This window comes from Xenopus laevis, chromosome 3L, assembly GCF_017654675.1.
Source record: "Xenopus laevis strain J_2021 chromosome 3L, Xenopus_laevis_v10.1, whole genome shotgun sequence".
Taxonomy (NCBI): Eukaryota; Metazoa; Chordata; class Amphibia; order Anura; family Pipidae; genus Xenopus; species Xenopus laevis.
Window position 1 is genome coordinate 139,575,827 of NC_054375.1, and position 27,041 is coordinate 139,602,867.

The 27,041-nt window shown below is 41.0% G+C and overlaps 1 protein-coding gene across 15 annotated transcripts in view; it reads right to left on the bottom strand.

Moving 5' to 3' along the window:
• ank1.L (ankyrin 1 L homeolog) overlaps positions 1–27,041 on the bottom strand; it is a 187,507-nt gene that overhangs the window by 32,062 nt on the left and 128,404 nt on the right. For 7 of the 15 annotated variants that reach the window (XM_041587082.1, XM_041587068.1, XM_041587072.1 and 4 more), the window contains 15 exons: positions 25,634–25,709; positions 24,777–24,858; positions 23,915–23,944; positions 21,701–21,786; positions 21,244–21,468; positions 20,060–20,214; positions 18,618–18,829; positions 18,126–18,330; positions 15,726–15,822; positions 12,289–12,517; positions 9,210–9,335; positions 6,086–6,205; positions 3,365–3,449; positions 1,838–1,912; positions 1,542–1,673 (listed from right to left, as the gene is read on the bottom strand). In XM_041587082.1, the coding sequence (XP_041443016.1) occupies positions 1,542–1,673; positions 1,838–1,912; positions 3,365–3,449; positions 6,086–6,205; positions 9,210–9,335; positions 12,289–12,517; positions 15,726–15,822; positions 18,126–18,330; positions 18,618–18,829; positions 20,060–20,214; positions 21,244–21,468; positions 21,701–21,786; positions 23,915–23,944; positions 24,777–24,858; positions 25,634–25,709 (1,935 nt within the window). The remainder of the gene's footprint in view (positions 1–1,541; positions 1,674–1,837; positions 1,913–3,364; positions 3,450–6,085; positions 6,206–9,209; positions 9,336–12,288; positions 12,518–15,725; positions 15,823–18,125; positions 18,331–18,617; positions 18,830–20,059; positions 20,215–21,243; positions 21,469–21,700; positions 21,787–23,914; positions 23,945–24,776; positions 24,859–25,633; positions 25,710–27,041) is intronic. The other 8 variants (XM_041587075.1, XM_041587071.1, XM_041587074.1 and 5 more) reach the window with 5 other exon arrangements.

Consider the following 27,041-nt stretch of genomic DNA (forward strand, 5'->3'; position numbering starts at 1 on the left):
AAAATAGCCGAAGCCAAAGTCCCGAAACGTTGAAAAGACCCGAAGTCACGAAAACATCCGTAATTGAAGTCCTGAAGAGGCGAAAAGACCCGAAGTCACGGAAACAGCCGAAATGGAAGTCCTGAAGCAGTGAAAAGACCCAAAGTCACGGAAGGAGTGTTTTTTTTAATCCCCTGGCCACCAATGTATTATTTTAATACTCTATAGGCCCTGGCGCCAATGTTTTTTAAAAAATATTCTTTGGGGCCCCAATTTTTTTTAACTTGTAAGGGGGGCCCTGGCGCCAATGTTTTTTTTAAAAAAATGTTCTTTGGGGCCCCAATTTTTTTTTAACTTGTAATTGGGGCCCTGGCACCATTGTTTTTTTAAAAAAATGTTCTTTGGGGCCCCAATTTTTTTTCACTTGCAAGGAGGGCCCTGGCACCAATGCTTTTTAAAAAAAATGTTTATGGGGGACCCTGGTGCCAAAGTTTTTTTTTAATTTATAGGGGGGCCCTGGTACACAATAGCTTTTTATAACTTTTTAGCGCTGATGTCTGTGTGGTCTTTTAACTGTGATATGGAGTGGACGGGATCTGGGGTGGGGCTTGGGGGCCGGGATGGGTGGGGCTCCGAAAATTTTGTTGCACGAGGCCCCGTGACTTATAATGGCGGCCTTGACTACACCTCAGGGCCCATGGATTCCTCCTTGTGCTGGGTGTGTGTGTGTTGGCGAGAGATCCAAATGAATGGAGAGAGAACCGAAACGCCTCCTAAGTGACTTGTTACGTCCAAGGCTGGAAATCTGTGCTACTGTGTACACCAATGTGGGTGTTGAATTGGGACAGCTAATTCCGATGTGAAGTAAGTATGCTAAATTGGTTGATTTTGTACCTAATAAAAGCCAGCCAAGCTGCATTAAACTCTTAAAGGTGGTGTTCATCTCAAGTGTTTTTCTTTTAATCTGCATTTGTTCATACATTCTAACTACATGTACTGGATTCCATGGAAGCATATGGGTAAAGTTATTTTTTTATTCATACTAAGATCTGAGTACAGCATTGTGCTGAGCAAAATTTTAGAACAAGAAATAAGATACCATATGGGACATGCAGGCAGGACAACTGACCATATCATAAGCAAATTGAGAATCTGTGCAAAACCTTTGCACTTCTCCTGGTCGTTTTCTTGTTAGACCATTATGGCAATCAAGCACTAGGCTCAGGCCCGAATTTAAGGAAAGACCACCAAGGCCCGGGCCTAGGGCAGCAGGATTTTAGGGGGTGGCATGTTGCCCAACCACACCCACATTGGTTCAAAAACACTGAGAATCTGCAGAAGATACAATCGTTTTTTAAATTTCCTGCGCGCCAATTCCCATTGCTCCGGTCCCAATGAAAATATACACAAATAAAGGGGAGTGCGCCAATCTCCATTGCTCAGGTCCTGATGAAAATTTGCACGAATAAAGGGGAGGGGACAGGGGTGATGAACGGCAGTGGGCCTAGGAGCACCCGCTATGTAAATCCGGCCCTGTCTAGGCTTAGATACAGTGCACCTACTCTTTGGACTGGGTTCCTGGCGGGATGCCCATAATTGGAGTAATGCAGCACTCTGTTCCAGCAAGGAGTTTGGATTCTCCACTCTAATCTTGTTGATTTCATCCATCTCAAACTGCAGCTCCCGTGCCAGCTCTGGGAAAAGAAAAGTGACAACGCTGAACCAGGACATAAACAAATAAAGGACACATAACAGAGAGTTCTCCAAACTCTAAGCTTAGTTATGGGAACTATAATTGCCGTGGCTGGTGCCAGTAAGTCTATTCTCTGGAGACAGGGTGAATGAAGGTTTAGCTCACCAGCCCAGCTGAGGCCCAGGTGTTCTGATATTACAGCCATCTTCATATCAAGGCGGTCAATGCCACTGAGAGAACCTGGGGAAGAAAACAGATAAGAACGTCACAAAGAGAATGCGAAAAGAGATTTTACCACAATCCTGACTTATCAATAGGTACACATTTTCTCAGGATCACTAGCCTGGTGCAGCTCAACGGAGGCTCCGTGTCACCCCACCCCACAGTTCTATACAGTGACCTTAGCTTAAGAGTGAATGCACAAGAGAAACAGAGTGCTGCTACTATGGATGAACATACAGGAAAGAGAAGTAACAGTGGCAGTGCCAAGCAGTAGAACACCTTCTGACAGGTATATTTTTCGAAAATGTTGATGGCAGTTGAGAAAGTTTTGATAAATGGGGTAATATGGAACTTCTGAGAATTCTTCTCTATGCATTTGATAAATCTGGCCCTTAAAGGAACAGTTCAGTGCAGAAATAAAAACTGGGTAAATAGACAGGCTGTGCAAAATAAAAAATTTTCTAATATAGTTAGTTAGCCAAAAATGTAATGTATAAAGGCTGGAGTGACTGATGTCTAACATAATAGCCAGAACACTACTTCCTGCTTTTCAGCTCTCTAACTCTGAGTTAAGCTGGCCATAGATGTTGAGATTTTTAAAAGATCAGATCCTGATCGTGAGACCACGATCTTCTCAGAACGATCGTACGATTGTACGAATTTACCATCAACTAAAAAGACCAATTTACCAGGAAAACAAAGGGGAGCTGTCTGCTTGGCCCTGCAAACATAGAGAGATTGCACTGGGACCGACAAAGATTTTTTGACCTGGCCGATCAATTTCCCGACAGATGCCGAAAAATCGTAAGATGTACGATCGTTCGAATACCACTAACCACACGATAATTGGTCGGGCTTCCCTAAAATCGGTCGTTCGGCAAGAAGAATCGTCGCGTCTATGGGGAGCTTTAGTCAGTGCAGCGCCGATTCTGGGGCTGCTGCCGCCCCCCTCCTCTCCCACTCTGCGGTTAAAAATTTGCGTCTTTCTGGGTTAAAACTCGGACGTTCGACTCTTAAAGTTACAAGAGGCGGCTTTTTGCCACCCCTTGTAACTGCCCGCTCGCACCTTCCCTCATGGCAGAAGCGGCCCTGAGTCAGTGACATGAAGGGGGGCCATATGGGACATAACTGTTTGCAATTGATCCTCAGCATTCAGCTCAGATTCAAAAGCAACAGATATGACCCATGTGCCCCCCCCAAGTCACTGATTGGTTACTGCCTGGTACCCAATCAGTGGAAACCAAGAGAGCTGCAATGCAGGAAGTAGTATTCTGGCTATTATGTTAGACATCCAGTCACTCCAGCCTTTATACATTATGTTTTTGGCTAACTAACTATATTAGAAACATGTTTTATTTTGCTCAGTTTTTATTTTTACATTGACTGTTCCTTTAATGCCATTGATGCTCAATCTCCCCCTTTCCCCTCCAGCAGCCTCAATGTCTCCTGCAGACTTATATATATTCTTACTTCTTGTGCTATCATTCAGCCGGTTGTATCTCTCCCTTAGAGCTAGTGGGGTTAGCGTCCTCCTTCTGTCTAGGCTGCCTTGGCCCTGTAGAAACACAATATATATATATATATATTCCAGTTTGGTAAGATTCTTTGATTAACTTGAAGGGGATGTTCATCTTCAAACACTTTTGTAAGTTCAGTTGGTTTCAGATAGTTCACCAGAAATAAAAACTTTTTAAATCACATTCTATTTGTGACAGTTTTTCTAATATAGATGTGTAAAGTGTCATTTTTCACCTTCTGAATCAGTTGATACATTTCCCTGCTGAGCAGAATCTCTGGGTTTCATTACAGGCAGCTGTTAGAATTGATACAATAGTTGCTAATACTCCAGAGATGCTGCTGAGAAATGTATCAGCATTGGGGGTTATTTATTAAAGCTTAAATTTTTCTGGTCGGGCTTTTAACTGAACTCAAAACAACTTAACTGAATAAAACATGATATAATAAAGGTATAGTTTTCCTTGCTAGTAGCTCAAAAAGTTGTGTTTTAGGACACAGCACGGTGTGAAAGTGTGGAAAACATGTGTGGTGTGCTGCTGTTTTTGCATCTCGACCTAGTTTTTGTAAATAAGGCTTGAAAATCATAATTGGGTGAAGTTGTTACTTTGTATAGTCCTATTTGTTACACATGTTTATGCATGCAGTAAGATTTCTAATATACATACATTATGAAGAGAAGGAATTCCATGCACATAATAAACGATTCCCACATTATTTCCTAGATGCCAAACTCTATTCAACTATGGAATAGTCCAAATTTGATTTGAATTCGAAAAAAATTGAAAAATCAAATATAGAAATTTATCATGTACTGTCTCTTCAAAACTTCGAACATTTGCCATCTAAAACCTGCCGAACTGCTGTTTTAGCCTATGGGGGACCTCCTATGACCTATTTGGAGTCAATACAATCTTACTTCGATTCGAATGATTGAATTCACCCGCAGAAAAAAAAAACGTAATTTTTTTAAATAAATTTCGGTTGGTCTTTTTTTATTCCATTTTAGAAGTTATGGAGTTCAAAAAACTACCATTACTTCGAAATTCGACCCTTGATAAATCTGCCCCTGAATGTATATTTTGCAAATATATATATATATATATAAATATATATATAAATATATATATATTCAGTTTGCTATTAAGTAAAAATTACAATAGATATGAATATCAATTATGATTAGAATTAAAAACAAAAAAAAGAATGCTGAAAAATGCAAAATACCAACTATAAAGCAGGTACATTGTATAAAAATTCAGTAACTCAAATTGATTGAGTTTTCAGCTGGAAAAAACTCAATTCATTTGAGTTTTTGGGCAAAACACTCAGAAAAAAACCAGTTCAAGGGAACTCTGCCATTGACTCCTACATGACCTCGACAGGTTTTAGATGGTGTATTTTCATATTCGAGCTTCCAGGGTCGGGTTATAATAAATCTTGAAAAATTTAATTTTCTTTTTTTTAACCCAAAATTTTTCTGGAAAACACAACTGGAACCTTAATGAATCTGCCCCTAAATGACAAAATAAAGTGCAGGACAAGTATTCACAAACTAAGGCAGCACAGCAACAAAAATTAAAACAACCACCAATGTGACAGGTCAAACGAAACACTACTTTACGACAAGCTTACACAATAAGATGTGTATCCAAAGGGCAACACATTCAGGGGGTTATTTACTAAAATCTGAATTTATCTCATATTTTATTAAAAAAACAACACAACCAGACTCCCATGCCCGATTTCAGCAATATTTACTAATAAAAAAACTTGATTTAATTGGATTGTGGATTGTGGAAAAACTCGAAAATCGAGCGAAAACTTGAATTTTTCAGACTTTTTGCCTGAATTGCTCAAAGTTTTTAATTTTTTTGCCCAAAAACCCTGAAAGTAGGATTTTTGGGCTAAACCCAGCACAAAAGCACAAAAACTTCAAATTGAGACAGGTGACTCTCACTAGTGATGCGCGGGCCGGCCCGATACCCGTGGGACCCGTGGGTTTACGCGCAGGTCGGGCAGGTTTGGCCCGACCTCACACGCTTCTTCGAGGGTCAAATGCCGGCTTCCGGGTTCGTCTTTTATAGCCCTGCGCGGGTCTCTCAAAGCAACCCGAAAGCGCGGATGCGGGCAGGCTAAGGGAAGGGCGGCTTAGGGTCGGGTGAGGGGAAATCCCGACCCGCACATCACTAACTCTCACATTTACTTATATAGGACCTTGACAGGTCTGAGCTGGTGGATTTCCGGACTTGGGCTTTTTGTAGCATCAGGGTATAAAAAATCTTGAAAAATTCTAGTTTTTTCCCCCTCTAAAGATTCAGGTTTTCTAGTAAAAAAAAAAAACCTAATTTTTTTCCAGATTTTAACATTTGGATTTTAATAAATAAACCCCATAAACAACCTTAAGTTAATGATGCACAGCTACATATTTACACAATATGACAATATGATAAAAGCAAAGAACAGCTATACAGTCCTCAAATAAATGTCCCATCATGTTCATAAGCATTAAAAGACCAAATAATATTATCATAACTCCTGAATAGGTCTACCCAAGGTTTTATTCCATTATACCATAACCTTGCATTATTACAAGATGTGAATCCTTGAGCTAAATTCAAATCATGAACTCAGCTTTCCCAGATACACACCGGAGGATCACAAATTCATCATCACCTGGGTATACTGTGGCATTGTGACATTTAGGTGACACAGCACTTGTTGGGATGATTCATATTTCATGGATTTGCGTAAGAAGGACAAAGATCCACATGGCTCCCGGCTGCTGTCGCGTACCTGTGGAATAACAAGGCAAGAGCACAATTAGAGACCCAGTAAATGCTCCAGAAATAAATCTGCCAGGCACTAAACACAGACTTTCTTTCCACTCTGATATGGGACGTGCCATCTCATTGTAGTAGGCTGTAACTATTACTTTAGAGCAGGGATCCCCAACCTTTTGAACCCATGAGCAACATTCAGATGTTAAAGGAGTTGGGGAGCAACGCTAGCATAAAAAATGTTCTTAGGATGCCAAATTAGGCCTGTGATTAGCCATTTGGTAGCCCCTATGTGGACTGTCACAAGGCTTTGTTTGGCAGTACATGCGGTTTTTATGCAACAAAAACTTGCCTCCAAATCAGTAATCCAAAAATAAGCACTCAATCCAAGGGGTCGGAGAGCAACTTGTTGCTCACAAGCTACTGGTTGGGGATCACTGTTTAGAGGTAATCCTTTATATGGCACAGTGTGTTTTGGAAGTCCCCTATGTTATATATTCAAAATGCTCCTTGAACATTTGTGAAATCTAGGAGGAATCTTCAGCACAGGAAACAGCATTGAATATTTTAGATTTTATATACCAGAACTCTGCATAGCAGCCAACTAATGGAGCCCCTTCAATTTCATTCTGCTGCAGAAACATATACATTTATTCCCAGGTTTAGGGTAATTTGTAGGTGCCTTTAAGGAGAATGAAAACTATGGAGGCATTTTATTGCCAATAGATTAGCTGCAATAGTGCAAGCTAGAATGCTATATTTATTCTGTAGACTGTTTTACCATACCTGAGTAAAAGATTCTGTTTGTTTAGGATAGCAGCTGCAGTATTAGCTTGGTGTGGCATCACTTCCTGCCTGAGTTTCTCCCTGCTCACTTATAGCTCTGGGCTCAGATTACAGTATCGAAGTGAGGGAGGGGGTAGAGGAGCAAACTGAGCATGCTCACACCCAGGGCAAGGAGGTTTAAGCTGAAAACAGAAAGTCTGATACAGAAGCCCATGAGTACACAATAGAAGGAAAGAAATGCTGTTTCATTTTGACAGAGGACTACTTTAAAGAGGTGGTTCACCATTAAAGTAACATATTATATTATAGAAGGGGCAATTCTAAGAAACTTTTCAATTGGTTTTCATTATTTATATTTGATAGTTTTACAATTATTTGCCTTATTCTTCTGACTCTTTGCAGTTTTCAAATGTGAGTCGCTGACTCCCTTTTAAAAAACAAATGCTCTGTAAGGCTACAAATGTATTGTTATTGTTACTTTTTTTTTACTGATCCTTCTGTTCAGACCCTCTCCTATTCATATTCCAGTCCCGTATTCAAATCAATGCATGGTTGCTAGGGTAATTTGGACCCCAGTTACCAGATTGTTTAACATGCAAATTGAAGAGCTGCTGAATAAAAAGCTAAATAACTCAAAAACCTTCAATAATAAAAAATGAAAACAAATTGCAAATTGTCTCAGAATATAACTCTCTACATCATACTAAAAGTTATCTCAAAGGTGAACAACCCCTTTAAGGGTTTACTGGTAAATTTAGGTGGACTTTTCTTATAAGTTTTTACCTTTCCTTCTCCTTTGCTTCTTTTCCAGTGTCTTTTCCAATGCCTGGAATTTTCAGCCTGACAGTTTAGCCCAGCAGAGGCATAAGTATGTGAATACCCTTTAGACATGTGGGCCATGGCTAAGACAGACACAGAAATGTATACTACAACTTTTGCCCTACGGAGGAATGTAGGTTGATTTCGAGAGTTGAAACTTTGCCTTTCAATTGATTAAATATATTTTAATATCTAAGAAGAGGCAAAAGCAACAGGGCTGGAACTAGGGGTAGGCAGAGTAGGAACGTGCCTAGGGTGCAATGCTGGGGGGGCGCCAGGCACGGATGTTAAAGGAGAACTAAAGCCTAACTAAAGTAGCTTAGGGACCCACTCAAAATATACAGTACATATAGAATAGAAATGTCACAATATAAGGCTGATTAGTAATTAATACAGATAATTACTACATGGCAGCACAGAAACCAGTGCAATTAGCATCAGAATTTAATAATCAGCCCTGTAGCATCAGCCAACCTCATTTTCTGCTGGATAATTAGTGACGACCCCTAAGCTTAGCTTCTCAACAGCCAATCAGAACCCACTGAGCATGTGAGTGTCACAGACACTTTCCAAGATGGTGACCCCCTGTGACAAGTCTGAAGTCCTGGATCATTGCTGCTATTGACAAGCTGAAACTTTAGCCTCGTGCAATAAGTTTATTATATAAAATATGCCATTTTTAGCCATATTAATTTTTAGTCTTTAGTTCTACTTAAAGTTCTCTGCCTCCTACCCCTAGTTCGGTTCCCTCTCTCCTCTCTCATGCTGGCTGTTTCCGGCTGAGAGGGACTGTGTGTGCCTATTTGCTTGTGTGCGTGTGTGCCAGGGCATTGGAGGCCACATGACCAGCCTGTTGCCTAGGGTGACTGGCCGACCTGGCCCGGTGCTGAAAAGCATGCCCCCTCTTCTTCTGTCTCAAAAGATAACACTTTTTGTTTGACCAGATTCACAACAAAAAGAAAACACAGGATCATCCCTCTTCATACTGCACATAAGGCATATGTTTATGGACACATATTTTGCTGAATGTTAGGGTTTGTTAAAATGTTCTTGTTAAATGCATCTAAAAAAACACCATACCCAATCTGCCACGCTTGCAAATCATCTCCCATACTGTCATTTAGGCAGGACAGTCCTGAATCAAGTAACCAAATGTAGTTGGTGGTTACCAGTAAATTTGGGGCAATTTAGGGCACCTTAAACTCCGCCCTCCCAAAATTTTCTTTGATCTAAATTAGGGATTTTGGTCAAATTGCAGTCACTGTCTGGCCAGTTTGCAATAGTTTGATGAGTATCCCCAGTGCAGACATGGAGACATGCTAAATGCAAGCTATCTATATTCCAAGAGCACTGCATAATACTTTATTCTGTACATTTTTGCATGGGAAGGATAACACAATTTTATTATGTCTCACCTTAATAGGTAGCGGCAATCTGTTCTCTTTGAATGCGTGGAAAATAAAACTTCTTTGCTGAGTTGCTTTCTTTAACGGTACCAGATTTCCTGACAGCTCCACAAATAGTTCTGTCCCTTCGAGCACCTGCAGAGAAATATTTCCAGAGTAAATGAGCTCATTTATAATGCAGAAAGCATGCGAGAGTAGTGCGCTCCTCTTAATTATATTTTTGGCTGTGGGTGCAAAAATGAGCTTTAGTGCACACTTTAAAACAATAGTCAGATTCTAATCAATGAAAACATTTCATTTTATGATTTATAACATGAAAAGTTATGGACGAGGTTCATTTAGAGGAGAATAAACTTTTCTCCTAATTCAGTTTTCCCTATAGACTTCAATAGAGTTTTCATGCGATAACCAATTAAAGGAACAGTAATACCAAAAAATTAAAGTGCTTTAAAATTATGAAAATATCATGTACTGTTGCCCTGCACTGGTAAAACTGATGTGTTTGCTCCAGAAACACTACTATAGTTTATACAAACAAGCTGCTGCGTAGCAATGGGGGCAGCCATTCAAGCACAGGATACACAGTAGATAACGGATATGTTCTGAGGAATCCCATTGAACTGTATACTACAGAGCTTATCTGTTATCAGCTGTGTATCCTGTGACTTTTCTCCTTTCAGCTTTCAATGACTGGTGTATTTGCTTCAGAAACACTACTATAGTTCATATAAACAAGCTGCTGTGTAGCAATGGCGGAAATTGTTAAAAGGCTATATGGCACGGGTTAAAGTGGATAACAGATAACAGATGTTTCTGAAGCAAACACACCAGTTTTACCAGTGCAGGGCAACAGTACATTATATTTTTATTACTTTAAAATACTATTTTCATGTTACTGTTCCTTTAAATACGTTTTTCTCGTTGAATTGCATCTGGCAGTATGAGGCCATTTGGAATTGATTTAGGATATAAGCTTGTCACCAAATTGAATCTGGCCCAATTGTGCAGATAAGTGGGTGGGTCACTTTCTGCAGGGCAGGGAGCAAAATAAAGCACAAGCCTCCATGGGGCAGATTCCCTAAAGGGCAAAGTAACTAACGCTAGTGAAAATTCGCCAGCATGACATCACGGGTGCAGGCGTCACTTCGCTAGCGAAGGATATCAACGCTAGCGTTGCTTCGCACTCTAACACCAACTGAATTTTCGCTCTGGTGAAGTGTTGCGAAGTGGGCAAAGCGGTCGCTAGCGAATTTGTGCCGATTAGGGGATTTGCCCCCATGTTTCTTGCATTTTGAGCCTTGCAGGTAGAAAAATTTCTAGTCTCTGTGCTCAAAAAGTGGAGGGGAGAGACATGTGTCTGTCCAAATGAATACAGCACGAGTGCCTTTGCCAACACTTTATTCTTGAAGGGCGAATTGGAGGAGAAACGTAGGTGTGCCCTCTCCCCACCCCCTATTTGTTACTAACTTGTGCCCAAATTATGAGCCGGTGGTGGGTGCAGGCTGCAATGAACCTTGTGCCAGACTGAGTTGTGCCCTACAGCTTATTGCAGAGCTCATCCAGAACCTGGAAGCAAGCGTTTTTAAATGAACAGTAAGGGACACCCCTTAATCTGTCAGGGATGTCGGTCCCCAGATATGTTTTTACCAAAAAAGTTTCAAGTTCCCCACAATGTGTTTTGTGCGCTGGCCTCAAAATGTATGTGCATTAGTACCTAGCTTAGAGAAGTAACATGGTAACATAGTAAGTTAAAGTGAATCAAGTTCAACCTTTTAACTTGCATAACTGCTAATTGATCCAGAGGAAGGCAACCCCCCCCTATTTAAGTCTCTCCAATTTGCCTCAGAGGGGGAAAAATCCCTTGTTCTAAGCTAAGATCATGAACGTTGCACCCCCTAGAGGTGTTGAACCAAGTAGGCCTGAAAACCACTGGCTTAGATAGAATACCTAAAAAAAGTGTCTTAAAGGGGACCTGTCACCCAGACACAAAAAGCTGTATAATAAAGGTCCTTTTCAAATTAAACATAAAATCCAATTTCTATTTTTTATTAAAGCATTCATAGCTGTTGTAAGCTCATTTAAAAATCTCAGCTGTCAATCAAATATTGGCTGCCCCTCCTCTATGCCTTAGGCAGACAATTACTTTCACTTTCCATTCAGCACTTTCCTAGATGTCACTGCTCTCCTCACATTCTAGGGATGCACCAAATCCACTATTTTGGATTTGGCTGAACCCCCGAATCCTTCGCCAAAGATTTGGCCGAATACCGAGGGATGGGAAGGGGAAAACAGGTTTTACTTCCTTGTTTTGTGACAAAAAGTCACGCGATTTCCATCCCCACCCCTAATTTGCATATACAAATTTGGATTCAGTTCGGCCGGGTAGAAGGATTCGGCTGAATCAGAATCCTGCTGAAAAAGGCAGAATCCTGGCTGAATCCCGAACCGAATCCTGGATTTGGTGCATCCCTATCACATTCCCCCCACTCTCTTCATCGTTTAAATGTGTAACCAGGACATGGGGATGGACATCAGGTCCCCCATTCTGGTGCACAAACAAGATTCTGAGATGATACAAGATTTGTCTTAATAACAGTGTCCACAAAATGGCTCCTGCCTGCTTGTTATAATTATGAATTCCCAGACTGAAGGAAACAAGATTCAAATCATTTATATAGTGTAATTAAAATTCATTTTGCTTGACTAATGTGATAAAATAGGATTTTGAATATTTTTTTTGGGTGACGGGTCCCCTTTAATGCCACAGCAAATTTATACAGTGAAGCAGATGGATGAATAAATAATATACACACAAGTACTGGCAAGTGAAAGCATAGGTTGTGTCTTTCAGCAGTTGAGCACATGACCAGATCTGCTGCATGATTTGTATTAGGTTATACTGGATGATAGGATTTACCAACTGCCCATCACAAGCAGATTCCAACCAAAATGTTTTTGGCCACTGTTTGGGACGATATCTGGCCACTTGTGTGAAAAATCTACCTTGTTGCCAAATTTACAAATGTATTTTATTTTGGGTATTTGTCGATTGCGAGTCATTTTTACACACTTGGGGGGGGGGGATTACCTCTATGTCCCGACTCCGTGCTACCTCAGTGAAGTTTTCATGCTGTTCCAATGTTTTCTCCAACTTGTCCCCAGTCATGCAGTAGCAGCGAAGACGTCCCTCCCGCCCATCAGACATTTTGGCAAAGACCACAAAACGTGCCGTGTAGGGGACTGCACTAAGCTCCTTATACAGCTGTGTAGAGAAGGACACTGCCTCTGCTGTACGAGGGCAGTCTGACAGCCAGAATCTGCAGCCGCAAAACAAATGTATATATTGAAATGGGACAGAGAGGAAAATAAGTGGCCCAGAATATTGTGGTAGGGAAACAATTGATGCACAAACTGGTACACTTTTGTGATACAAAAACACATTTGTGCACTAATTTACACGTTACCCATTTACACTGCCGCATTGAGTCTTGGAACGTGTAAGCCTAAATTTGGTGGATTTCCGTTACGATCCTTCATAAATGCTTTTACTTATTATAACAACGTGAGGTCAAGTGACTTGGAACAACGCATCCCTCCTCCTGAAGTTCTCAACCATTTTAGTGATCCCTCTTTGTACAGCTATGGGACTTGTTATCCAGAATGCTCGTGACCTGGGCTTTTCCAGATAATGGATCTTTCTTTAATTTGGATCTTCACACCTTAAGTTTATTGGAAAATCATGTAAACATGAAATAAACCCAATAGGCTGGTTTTGCTTCCAATAAGGATTAATTATATCTTAGTTTGGATCAAGTACAAGCTAATGTTTTATTATTACAGAGAAAAAGGAAATCATTTAAAAAAATTTAGATTATATGGATAAAATGGAGTCAATGGGATTTATCAAGAATTTTAAAATTCGATTTGAGCTATTTTAAGTGTACTTCGAATAGTCCAAAATTCAATTTGAAAATAAATTGACTATTCGAATATCGAAATGTAAAATTTCGATTTCGACCATTCGCCATTGAAAACTTGCCGACTTGCTGTTTTAGCCTATGGGGGACCTAATTTTTGCAGTCATTTGGTGGACTTTGAAAAATCAAAGTTTTTTGGGGCAAATCTGAATTCGACTGAATGCGGTAAAACTTACAGTAGATTCGAACGATTCAAATACAGCCTATTCACCCGAAGTTAAAAACTACGATTTTTTTAATAGATTTCAATTGCTTTTTTTATTCAAATTTCGAGTCGATGGGAGTTTAAAAAAAACTCCCATTACCTCGGAATCCGACCCTTGATAAATCTGCCCCTAAGTAATGACTTTCTGCAAAATGTAGCAAGCCTTAAACTCATGAAATATAATCAATGTTCTATTTTTAGTGATGGGCAAATTTATTCACCAAGCATGGACTCCCCGCCGGCGAATGTTTTAGCGAAAATTCTTTGTGGGAAATCGCTGCGACAAAAAAAATTGTCGCTTGTCAAAATTGTTGCACGTCAATTATTCTGATGCCCATTGATTTTAATGCATTTGGACAAAAGAGTCGCTTGTGTCAAAATAATTTGACGCCCATTGGCTTCAATGCAGTTTGCTAATTTTTTTTATGCAGTTTTGTAAAATTTTTTGACAGTTCTTGCATTTTTACGCAGTTTTGCTAATTTTTCGGCAAAGCGAAACGGGACAGATTCGCCCATCACTATCTATTATTAATTGCTGTAGGGTGAATCTGCATGTTATGTAGGAATGCATTGTTATAAGTTCATTTTGTGATTATGCAGTAATTGGTATTACTTATATATAATACACAAGATACATGTAAATCTTCAGCACACCACTTATTTATTTCACCTGGTAGCATGCAACTCCTCAAGCCTCTTCCAAGCCAACCGACATGCTCAAGTTCCAAACAGGGAGGAAGCACAATACGGTAATACATACCGGCAATTCCTTTAAAACGTTTATTCAGCAGAAACGTGGCACAAGGTTTCAGGGACCAAACCCTTCCTCAGGTAAAATATTCCCCAGCATTGTGCCACATTTCTACTGATTAAATGTTTTAAAGGTATTGCCGGAATGTATTATTGTGCTTCCTCCCTGTTTGGAACTTGAGTATAATAAACAAGAGCCTTGAATATCCGGTAAACTATATCCTTATAAACAGTACTTAGTGATGTCATCAGTTATGATCAAAGCTTAGTGATGTCACAGAACTCACTGAAACTTGTGTATTATAATTAATAATGTATGATCGGTCCCTTCGGAGTTCCTTGACCTATATAAAAGCAATAGACCTTTATATGATCACGGAACTCCTTGGTGACTTATAATATCCTTAAATTTTACAAATTTATTCACTATATATATTTCTGCACAATGATGTATTCTATAAAGAGAAAGAAACCTTGTTTACAATGTTTAGTTAGACTTATTTGCCACCACCCGTTTGTTAGTAACTGTCTATGTTACTTGGAGATTAAAGATCTTATGACCAAATAATTAATTTTCTAATAGTGATTTGCCACTTTTTTATTTCAATGATTTTATATATCTGATCAGAGACACACCATTGATTCTGTATATATCATTGATTCCTGTAATTATAATAATTAGTGAAAGTGCAAGTGCTTTAAATCAATACTGATTCAATTAATTAATATCGAATAAATTAGCACGTTATTAACTCTGTATATTGTAAATGTACATTGAAACAATAAATAAAGTTTAAAAACTCCGGTGACTGCTTATAAAGCGCAAGTGCTTTTACAATCAACTGTATTGCTTCAATTCCCCTTTCAATTCATTATAAAGTAGTTTTGTTGAATTATTAAAGTGACCAGTGCTAATAAATTAATTTAAAAATATGGTCTATTTATTATAATTTATATAATATTTATATAATACACAAAAGCCATGAATATCTTGTAAATTATATCCTTTTAAACGGAGAGTTCTGATGTCATCAGTTATAAACGGTGAGTTCTGATGTCATTTCTGTCACATGACTCACTGAAATGTGTGTATTATAATAAATAAAGTACCCCCAGTTGTAAAATATGAGGATATTAGAAGTTACCTCGGAGTTCCATGACCTGTATAAAAACACTCGGCCTTCAGCCTCGTGTTTTTATATGGTCACAAAACTCCTCGGTAACCTATAATATCCTTATATTTTACAAGAGGGGGTACTTTATTCACTATATAATAAGTGCTTTTACAATCAACTGTATTGCTTCAATTCCCCTTTAAATTCATTATAAAGTAGTTCATTGAATCATTAAATTGACCAGTGCTAATAAATTAATTCAAAATATGGTCTATTTATTATAATTTATATAATATTTATATAATAATAATTTATTATAATTGATATCAATTGAGTGTGTACTTGTACTCTGTGGATATGGATGTGGCTGGCATGGATGTGAAAGTGGGAGGAACCAAAAGTCATTTAAAAAAAAAAAGTTGGTCCTGTGTTTTGCCTACTGGCTGTGAATGATGTGGCCCAGCTATGGAATGCTTACCTGGCAGACACATTAGTGGTGAAGTTGGCACATTCATTGGCATATACCAATTTAGTGGTTCCTGTGATGTCTTCCCACTGAGCAGGAGCTGTACCCCCTAAAATATGAGAAAGGGTCATTAAAATAATTAAAAATAACCAAATACCTCTGAAAACAAGACAGAGAAGACAAGAGGATATATGTATTGATTTACTTTACTTTTGAGCATAATTGCCATTTTTTTTTACCCACAATAAAGTGTTTTTCCCATGATTCCAATGTAAATTTATTAGCAAGGAGATGTGCATGGTGCAATTACAGCTGATACATCAGCATTGATGCTTTTACATTCATTGGACACAATGGTGATGACATTTTTCTAAATCAAGTGGCATTATTTCTGCCATTTATCGTGAGAATCTGTTGTGCCCACGTGCCTCTTCTGCCTATCCCTAGTTCTGGCCCTGCTGCAGAGATCAATACACAGAGCTGTGTGAATCGTGGAGCTGCCGCCTGGTTTAGAGCTGGTAGCTCAGGGTTATCCTCCATCAGTAGTCGCAACCGTTCACATTTGGAACAGGAGGAAGGCAGCAGCGCACAACTATAGAGAAGGGAGAATGAGGCCCCTGTTAGGGTTGAAATTATGTTAGGCTGGGCCCCCTCCCCTAGTAGGTAGGTGTATGGCTATAGGTATGTTTTAGGGATGCACCAAATCCACTATTTTGGATTCGTCCGAACCCCCGAATCCTTTGCGAAAGATTCAGCCGAATTCCAACCCCAAATTTACATATGCAAATTAGGGGTGGGAAGGGGAAAACATTTTTTTACTTCCTTGTTTTCTGACAAAAATTAGTATTCGGATTAGTTTCGGCTGGGCAGAAAGATTCGGCCGAATCCTGGATTCAGTGCATCTCTAGTATGTTTGCCCCCAGCCCCCCCACCTCAAGTAGGACAATAGGTAGCTCCTTTCGGCAGGAAAAAGGGGGCGGCTGGGGGATGGGATTGAGTTGTTTGGGGGGGCTGAAAGAGTTCTTAAAGGAGAGCCCAGGTGTTGTTCAGGTATACTAACTTGTGTTTTTGTCTCCCACCCTCGGTAAAAGAAGGATTCGAAAGGATGGTGCTCCAGGATTCCAATAACCGATCGCCTTAAAGGGGTCAGGAAGGAATTTTTCATCAGGATGCAAATTGGCTGCAGGCAATTGAGTTTTTTGGCTTCCTCTGGAATGCCATTATCTGTGTAGATCAGCGGTACTTTCCTGACGCAGTTGCGGCTCCAAATCAGGCGTCAGTGCAGCTCCAGAAACAGTGATGGTTACAGTGCAGGTCTAACCTTGTAGAGTCAGTCACTAGTGTGGATCAGACTGGGACTGCACAGTCTTGTCATCTGAGAGGCTGGGTTAGCCCCATTAATGCACATGATATGGAGCAGGAGGATGGGCTAACGGTCGGTCACAGAGTGTGCTTTGCCTCAGAATCTCTGCTCCCTGAAATTTGGTTACAGTATGGCCAGAGGCCCAGGTTTGATGGTAGGGTCAGTTTGTACCTAGTCATCCACAGATTTTGCCGCTATACAAGTCTCTGTGTCATAATTATGGTTGGATTAAGACAACCCGAAAGGGGGTAGGGGGATCCTTTGCCTAGTGCAAGGAGTGCATGTTGAGGCAAGTTCCTTTAATGAATCTGATTTTTCACTCAACTGACGGTGAACAATCGCATTTGCAGTCAGGGCCGGAACTAGGGGTAGGCAGAGTAGGCACGTGCCTAGGGCGCAAAGCTTGGAGGGCGCCCAGCACGTATCTCTAACTGCTGCCTACCCCCAGTCCGGCCTGAAGAATCCTGGGCTATGCACATTGTAAGAGCACTTAGGTGAGGAAAGGGTGGTATGCACGGCCTGTCAGTGTGTGTGCACTCCAGAACATGTGCGCTCCTGTACGTGTGCGCATGCGCGTGCTGCCTTACGTGCGCTGGGTTGGAGGGGCGACGCGACTGGTTGTGTTGCCTGGGGCGCCCGGCCGATTTGGCCCGACCCTGTTTGCAGTGCAGTAAATGCTGTAGTCAAGAGAATTGGTAGAAATATGTTTTACCAACCTTTTACTAACCTTTTACTATCTTTTTTGCTGCTCCAGTTTATTTGTCTATACTATTTAATCTCTGTCCAAGTATAATTAATAGCCTCTTTGCCAAAGGTAAACATCACACACTGCTTTGTCATTGTGACTTTTCTCTGGAAAAGCTAATGCTAATCTGACATTAGACTTAGGGTGGCCATGGACTGATCAAAATTTTCCGGCCAGCCCAATTGATGAGCCGACTGATATCCAAGTCTTCTGCCCAAATCAGTCAGTTTTGTAGGATATTATCGGTTTGTCTATGGCCCCCTTTATTCTGCACTTACTGTATTAGCCATTGGTCCTCTCATACCTGTTACACTGCAGAGCAGCCTCAGACTGGTTGTGTCTCCTTCTCCACTATCCCTTGGATTATCCTTCCAAGATGGTGGGAGGGGAATACGCAGGCCTATTGGCCGGTGAAATTTCCTTCGCCGAGGTTCCACAGTGACAATGGGGCTGAAAGTGGCCTGGTTACCTAACAGTCGGGACACCAAATCATCTGGCACAGGCTGAGCCTGAGAGATACAGAAATGTGATTCAAAATAATGTCTTTCTTCTTACAAGATGCCTCTATCCCCACCAGAATAAACAAAATTGCTCACCTGTCATGAAATACACTGTGCATTTTCATTGTACTATAGTATTATAATTTCTTTTATATGGCAAAACATATTCTGCATTACTTTAGAGGTAATCCACATTATTTACACAAAACAGACTCTAGAAATTTATAGATATAGTTGACATAGGGAGCATTTCTCTGCTGAGATGTATCACAAAAGAAAGACAGCTTGTATCTTACTTGTAAAGACAACTTGACTTTCTTGGTGACAGCAGTGGGGGGAAAGGTGGCCTGAACCTGAGGTACTAATCGGCTCTTCAAGGGCCCGCCCTCCGGACCGATGAGCTCACAGTCCTGACATACTCTTGACATCACAACAAGGTATAAAGGGAAGTCAGTGGTGACTATACGACAAAGCCGCTTCTTGTGAAGTTCCTCTTCGCTCTCCAGTTCTGAGAAAGGCAACATGTCAGTGTTGTGTGAGAACATGGACACCAATAGCAAGTCAACTTGTAACATATAAGGGCAGGGGCACACGGGCAGATTCGGGGAGATTTAGTCGCCTGGCGACTAATCGCTTCTTCTTCGGGGCGACAATCTCCATGAAACTGCCTTCCGCCTGCTAAAATGAAAAATCACCTGCGGCAATGCACTCGTGGCGCTTCGAGAGGCAACTTCGGAAATCAAAGCGCGGCGAGAGCCATTGCGCTAGCGTTTTCTCATTATAGCATTATTATCACGAGCGATGCACCAAATCCAGGATTCGGTTCGGGATTCAGCCTTTTTCAGAGGAATCCTCTGAATTTGCATATGCAAATTAGGGACAGGGAGGGAAATCGCGTGACCTTTTGTCACAAAACAAAATGCAAATTAGGATTCGGATTTGGTTCGGTATTCGCCCAAATCTTTTGCGAAGGATTTGGGGGTTCGGCCAAATCCAAAAAGAGATTTGGTGCATCCCTACTTATCACAAGAGCAGCGTTAATTTTGTGGCTAGAATATTCTCAGCGATAATGGGTGATGGGTTACGGACAATTTTTAAAAACTCTAGTAAACGGACCCCACGGTCACAGCAATCATTAATTGTAAGGACAGAGACACACGGTCAGATTTAGGGAGCAGGCCCGGATTTGTGGCAAGGCCACATAGGCCCGGGCCTAGGGCGGCAAAAAATTAGGGGCAGCACGCCGCCCAGCCGCATTATGGGGACCTGTGCGTCCCCATTCAATAACGCCGTTTGCAGGGCGCGCATGCGCTCGCGGCACACGGGGGGATTGTGGGCGGGCCGCGCGGCCTAGGGGTGCCTGCCCAAGAAATCCGGGCTTGTCAGGGAGATTAGTCGCCGGGGGCGACTAAGATCTCTGAACTGCCTTCCCGCCAGCTAGAATGAAAATCACAGAATTGGAGAGCTTTGTATACCAGTCGTCCGAAGTTGCCTCACGAGAGAACTTCCAGCGACTTCGGAAAACGAAGAGCTCCGATTGCGATTCTGCCGGTGATTTTCATTCTAGCCAGCGGGAAGGCAGTTTGGGGAGATTAGTCGCCCCGAAGAAGAAGAGATGTTTCTCCGGGCGACTAATCTCCCTGGATCTGACCGTGTGTCTCTGCCCTAAAAGTCATAAGAGCTCGTTGATGATGCTAAGTGCAAAATTTGGACCACAATCAGGATTAGATGTTCTTACCCTCATCCATGCCACTCAGTGCATCCTCTAGATAGGCTTTTCCATAACGGTTCTGATGTTCTTTCCATACTGAACCATTGTCACTTCGCAGAACAACCAGCTCCCGATCGCCACGCCCCCCCGAGGAGAAGTGTGGTATCTCCACCACCACTGGGCTATGAAACAAATGCATAGGAAAAGATGAAATGTAGGTTAAATGTTCTCTGAGTTAAGAAAAACTTGTCAATATATAAAGGGCAACATTAAAGGCTTAGATGATTTATGCAGAATTGTTCCTACTACAGGGGAATGCTTGTGCAGGCAAAGGACTTTTGGTACTTGCCAAAATTGTGTTTTCCCTTCTCTGGAGAGAGAACACTATTTGGTTAGTCATCTCCTCATTTAGATATGCAAATGATGGGGCGCTGGTAGTCACAGGCCACAACAGATCCCAGCACTGATGCTGTGCTCTACACCAGATATCCAATCTGACACTAGGGGAGTTATTTATTAAAAGTCGAGTTTGTCAGATCAAGTTTTTTAGTTCACATTTTAGAGGAAAAAATACTTGAATTTTTCAACATTTTTTTTTTAACACTTTATTTTTATTTAAAAAATACCCCATCTCAAACCTGTCGAGGTCCTGTAGAAGTCAATGGCAGATGTTTCAATGGGTTTCGTACCATAATAGTTTTTGTGCGATAACTCAAAAAAAATCTAGCGATTCTGGAGTCAAATCCAAAATATTTGTACAAATCTAGTATTTTCACGATTTTATAGAGACTTTTTCCAAACTGATATTTTTTCGAGTTATCTCATTAATAAATAAGGTAAAATCGTGGACGGGAGTTTGGTTGAGTTTGTTTTATTCAAATTATTATAAAAAATTGAGTTTTAGTAAATAACCCCCCCCCAGGTGCAGAGTGCAGCCAAAATGGGCACTAAGTGGTGTTATTTTGTGCCTAGTAGTGCTTCTTAACACAAGTACCTTTTTCCATACGCCAGCGATTGGGAACAAAAGTTCTAAGATTCTAATTTATTTGCAATTTTTTTCATAGATGATTTTAAGATGTAACATAATCAAGATCAGAAGAGATGAAAAGGGAAGATGGAAGGCATAGAAGAATAGAAAAAGTAACAAATGGCCTACATAAGCAGCAGGAGTATGTAGGTATGAAGGTAGCCATGCTAAATGAAGCCCTTACTTGAGGAATTGAGCGCCTGTGGGTCCCAAAGCGATGATCCTGCTGGTCAGTCCCTCTTCCTCGCCCAGTGGAGGTGGAGTGGTGAGCTTTTGAGGCTTTACTAGGCGACAGGTAATTCTTGTAGGAGCTGCACATGTACGCGGGGGAATAATGACACGCAGGCCATTATGGCGACTTCCACGCATAGAACCACCGCGAGCGTCCACCATAAAACTGACCAGAAACCTGGAAGAAGATATGTTTTACTTTACAGACCAGTCGCCCTTTTGTTGGGAGTGTCATTGACTCAGCTACTAGTCCTAAGCTTATCAGTAGTAGATGGGAAATGTTTGTATCATTGCTGTAATGTTCCTGTGTAGCCCATATGATACACAATGTAATCTGCATCTCATTGTAGTTCAACAAGCAGCTCACTTTTCTTTATCCAAGTCTGTTCCTTTGGCATCTTGTTACTCACCCAGTGTGAACAGGACTGGCCACAGGGCTGATATTATCAGAGGTCTCTGTAGCTGGGCTGCTGGGGATCTGGGATTCTTCATCTAACTGAGAACCAGAAATAAACAGAGAATTATTAGTTGTCATGTGCAGACTGGTGACCCCCCTTGTATTGCACTTAAATTGAAGGTATATAGTTAGGTGGTTAATATAACGGCATAAGTTGCTCACTGTGTTAGTCTGCTCATGGTAACTTTGTCCTAAATCATTCAGTGAAAAGCTTATGGGGGCCTCACATATGGAGCAGATTTTCTAATGGGCTAAGCTTTCAAAAATTCATCAGAAATCCCATCCGCAGGCACATCGGCAATTTACTAACAGGTGTAGAGGACAATTCGATAGCGCAGTTTCACACCCTATCGCTCAGGCGAACGATCGTTACTCTGCAAAATAACTAAAGTGAGAATTTTACAGAACGTTACCTCTTTCGCCAGAGTTTCCATCGCCACCTTAGACCTGGTGAACTGATAAGATAAAGCTACATCCTCCCCAATCTTATATCAGTGACATCATATCCTGTATGCCAGAAAGTCATTAGGGCAGAGACACACGGGCAGATTTGAGGAGATTAGTCGCCCCGGCGACAAATCTCCTCTTCTTCCGGGCGACTAATCTCCCCGAACTGCCTTCCCGCTGGCTAGAGTGAAAATCGCCAGTGGGATGGCACTTGGAGCGCTTCGTTTTCAGAAGTAGCCGGAAGTTTCCTCGTGTGGCAACTTCGGAAAATGGGATCCGCGGTGGGCCAAGCTGGCAGTGCACCCTAGGCAACCCTACTGGCTACATCGCCTCCCCAGTAGTGAGTGCACATTAACATGAGCGCGCATGCACAGGAGATCCTCCCCACTAGTGTGCGCACATGAATGTGAGCGTCCATGCACAGGAGAACGCATTCACGTTCAGGTAATGGCAGCAACGCTGTAATAGCTGCCGAGCTGGGGGAAACAACAGCCCAAACTAGGGGAAGGCAGTAGAAGATGTACGTACTTCTTTTGCGCCCTAGGCATGAGCCTCTTCTGCCTACCCTTAGTTCCGGCCCTGAATGGGATTGCCTTCAAAAGTTCTAACTATTAAAATTTTGGTGTTAAAATGTCTTTCCCAACCATTTTGAGGGGCATGCCACATTTGTTTTAGGGTGGGCTCATGTCTAGGACATTAGATGATCTCTTTTGTCTTTAGTTCGCTTCCTTGGACATGTGTAATAATAAGTTGCCACTTTAAGCATTTGCACCAACATCTTTAATAAAAACGTCTATACGAACTATATATGTACCCGCCCTATTCAAATTGACCTGAGTGTAAGCCAGCGTTCAGCTGCTGAAAAGCAACTTCGCATTTTAGTGAATTAGCGTACTGGCAATGAATTTGCATCTGCCGAGAAGTGTGGCGGATCGTTCAAAATCGAATGATTCAGGTTTTCGCTCAATCTAAAAAAAAATTCCCTATCCGATTTATTGACATTTTTTTTAAATGATAATAAATAAGGCAAAATTGTGTATGGGAGTTTGGTTGAGCTTAGTTTAATAAAAAAAAATTAGATAAATTCAGATATTATTAAATAGGCCCCCTAATTGTTAAATATTTTCATCTTCTCATTTCCAGAAGAAATATATTCTTGCACTTACTGTACATTTAAATATCATACAATATCATCAGCAGTTTTCCTCTCAATTAGTTTGTTCACACTCTTGTACTGTACAGCATATTTGTCTTTCCGCCTTATAAGGCTCCCTTCTTAAAAATCTCTTTCATTTCCAGTCTCATTCTGCTTGTTTTTGAAACAAAAAGTCAGCATATTTACTGTGCCTGCGGTACAACTTCAGGTGGCACTGGATTAATTCTTCCTTCTTTACTCAAACAATAAATAAATTCCCTCCAGTCCTGCTCTTTCCCAGCACAGACAAACCTCATTCATTTAAGAAAGCCACTGTTATTTAAATACATGTTCTATATTGGTGTGAGTCATATATTAGAATCATAGAAAATGGCTTGCGTTATGTATTGGAATAGTGACATGGAGCTGTTCTTTTTCCATATATCAATTTGCATGTTTTATTTTTACAGGGCATAGAAAGGCAAAGCAGCAGGGAGAGTAACCAGATTTTATTCAAAGCATTAAAGTAGTAGCAAGAAGAGGAAGATTGCATTAGTAGTCTGCAGGCCAGAGGTGAGGGCTCACCTGGATTATTATATTCACCGGAGGTTCTTTCTACAGGAAGTATTTAATAAAACAAACATTTCAGGAAAGGACAACTAATTAGGTACATCATTTATAGAAAATGAAAAGATAATACAGGGCTTGGTCGCCTCCTATGCTCCACTTTGCATCAAGTGCTGCATTTTAGGATCAGCAGCATTTCCCAATGCTTGGTAAGTGAGCACTAAGGGGAGCATTCTTGCACTTAGAGCACTAGCACTTGGGTCCAGGGAATTAAAAAATGTCACGTGACAAGAAAGTAGCAGAATTTGATGGGTAATCCCACTTATCATAATGGGGAGCAATTCATAACAGGCATTTATTACAGTTATTCACATAGTGATTAACGTACCCCCTTTTGTAAAATATGGATATTCTAAGTCACCAAGGAGTTTCATGACCATTCGGCCAAATGCTTTTGTCATGGAACTGAAACATTTCGGGAAAATGCATTGATAAATAAGGGGAAATAACCTGTGCGGATTTGGTCGTAGTATATTTCAGAAAATGAAATAAATTCAGATTTTGATAAATAACCGCCTAAGAATGATTATAACTGATGACATCACTAAGCACCATTTGTGAGAACATAATTCAAGGGATATTAATCGCTCTTGTGTATTATATAAGTAATTATGTATCCCTGATTATAAAATATAAGGATATTAGAAGTTATCAAGGGGTTCCATGCAAAGCACAAGGCCAATGGCCTGAGTTTTACTGTTTTGTTTACAAAATTCTTTGTCTTGCAGTAGTAGCAGGTTTTTGTTTTAGAGTGTAACTATGGATTTGTAATCTAGTGGTGTTTGTTGTTTAACAAATGTACTTGTCATTTCTGTTTTACCTGTTCTGCGTCATCCTCTTTTATAACATCTGTCTCCGGTGTGACCCGGGGGATTCTGGGTATTGGAGGGGATTCCGATCTGCTGGGAACGTACAAATACCTGTTAGTTACTATGTATGTTACGTACAAAAGAAAGTGTATTTTATTCAGTACTTACGTGTTTCGTGTCTTTACAGACACTATGGGGCAGATTTATTAAGGTTCGAATGGTAAATTCGAATTCTCAAATTTTTTTTTTGGTGCCAAAACTCACAAATTCGAATTGGCCGAGGTCCGTTGAACCATTTGAATATGTTAATTGCCTTCTTGACATTCCGAGTTTTTTTTCGGAAGAAAACTCGTTTCAGATTTGATTCGAATTCAATTCAACTTTTTGGTTCAGGACTATTCGATCGAATATTAGACGTTTTTTCATAAATGACCTGGCATTCCGCCAGCCCAGACCCATTCCACTCATTGTGACCTCCTCCCCCTCCACCCGCTTGCCCAGCCCGTTCTGGCATTTGTCCTGCCTGAACCGCCCACTTGCCCTGCCCGCTCCACCCACTGGCCACACTCGCAAATGAGCGTGAATTAGGTAAGTGCTTTGAGGGGCTGGGAGAGGGCAGAAGAGGAGTTTGCTGGGGAGCGAGGCCTGCGACTGGGGAGGGGGGGCCTTGGGGGGGTGCGGGGGCCTTGATGTTGCAGCCCCGTTGGGCCCTGACCCCCCCCCCCCAGTCCGACCCTGGTTTCGGGGGTTCGGTGCGTCCCTACTATATTAGCACCTAGCATTGCACCTGGGGCTTTTTAATGATCAATTTTGTCTTTTTCCAAGAAGATTCTATACTATATATTGTGACTTACACATGTACACTTACACTGTTTTTGTTAAGAATTCTTCATCTGGATCCCGGAGGCTTGGCGGAGGGGGTCGAAAATACGGAGGCTCGTCTGCTATAATTACCGGGGGAAAAAACGTAGATGAATTAAGTATTTTCCTTTTACACACAAACATAAAAATGTTTAAATCCACTAAATCTATGTCACACAGAATCTGAGACAGACATTCAGTTACCAGGGGCACACAGAAACAGAACATTATACTGTGGTCACATAGGCATAGGACAACACACACATAGATACACACTCAGTCATACCATGCCCTTCCACTTGGAAGATACACACACAAACCACACACAAACAAGCAATGCTCAGACAACTGCCGGTCATATTCGAATTAATGAAAAGCATATAAATATGAGGAGCTGGCACATTGCAAGCGACATGCTATTCACATCAATGAGATTCATGAGTGTATTTATTAGACAGTTACCAAGATGTCTTTTTATCATTGCAAATCCATACAAAGATAACTTTTAAATCTAATGGTAACGTAGCAACAAAAAGGCTGATTTACAAATATACGTATGTTTGTAAATCAGCCCGTGATGTGCAAATCATGTTAAAATGGAATGTTCATATGTGTAAATGAATAATAACAATTGCTGAGACACAGTGATGGTGAAACAAGTTAAGACTGTCAAACTTATGGCTCTCCAGCAAGCAGAGAGATCTGTAAGTCTGATGTTTGTGGCATAACAAGGAGGGCACAGTGAAAGAATGAGACAGATCCCATGTGTGACTGCTTAGCTTGCACCCTGAACTGACGGCACGCTATCAGCTCACCCATATTTGCTTAGGGCAGAGACATACGTTCAGATTCGGGGAGATTAGTCGCCCAACGACTAATCTCCCCAAACTGCCTTCCCGCCGGCTAGAATGTAAATCACCGGCGGTGATTTTTCATTCTAGTCAGAATCTCCCCGAATCAGACTGTGTGTCTCTGCCCTTACACGTGGCCAGAACAGACCCATACCAGCAAAAGACATTGTAGGCGAGATGGGCCTAAACAACAGGTGGCATTCACAAAGGTGTCGGTAAAGATAAATGTAGTGCAAACATTTGATAATTGCTCAGACAAAAAAAATCTGCTGAAATCTAAAAAGCAAGGCGTTTGGTAAACTTGAGGGCCAGGGTAGATGGGGCATTGGAAGTGGGTGACCAACAGCCTTATCTTTGAGCATACCTCCCAACATTTTGGAAACAAACGAGGAACAAAAAAGTTGGTGCGCGCAGCAAATCTTTAGACCGTGCCCATTTTTGTGGCCACACCTCCTAATTACCATGTTCATTTTATAAAATTTGGCAGGTTATGAAAGTTTGAACATATTTCTGTGTTTTTTTTCCAGTTATTACAATTTTGCTAATGAATTGACCTTTAAACTG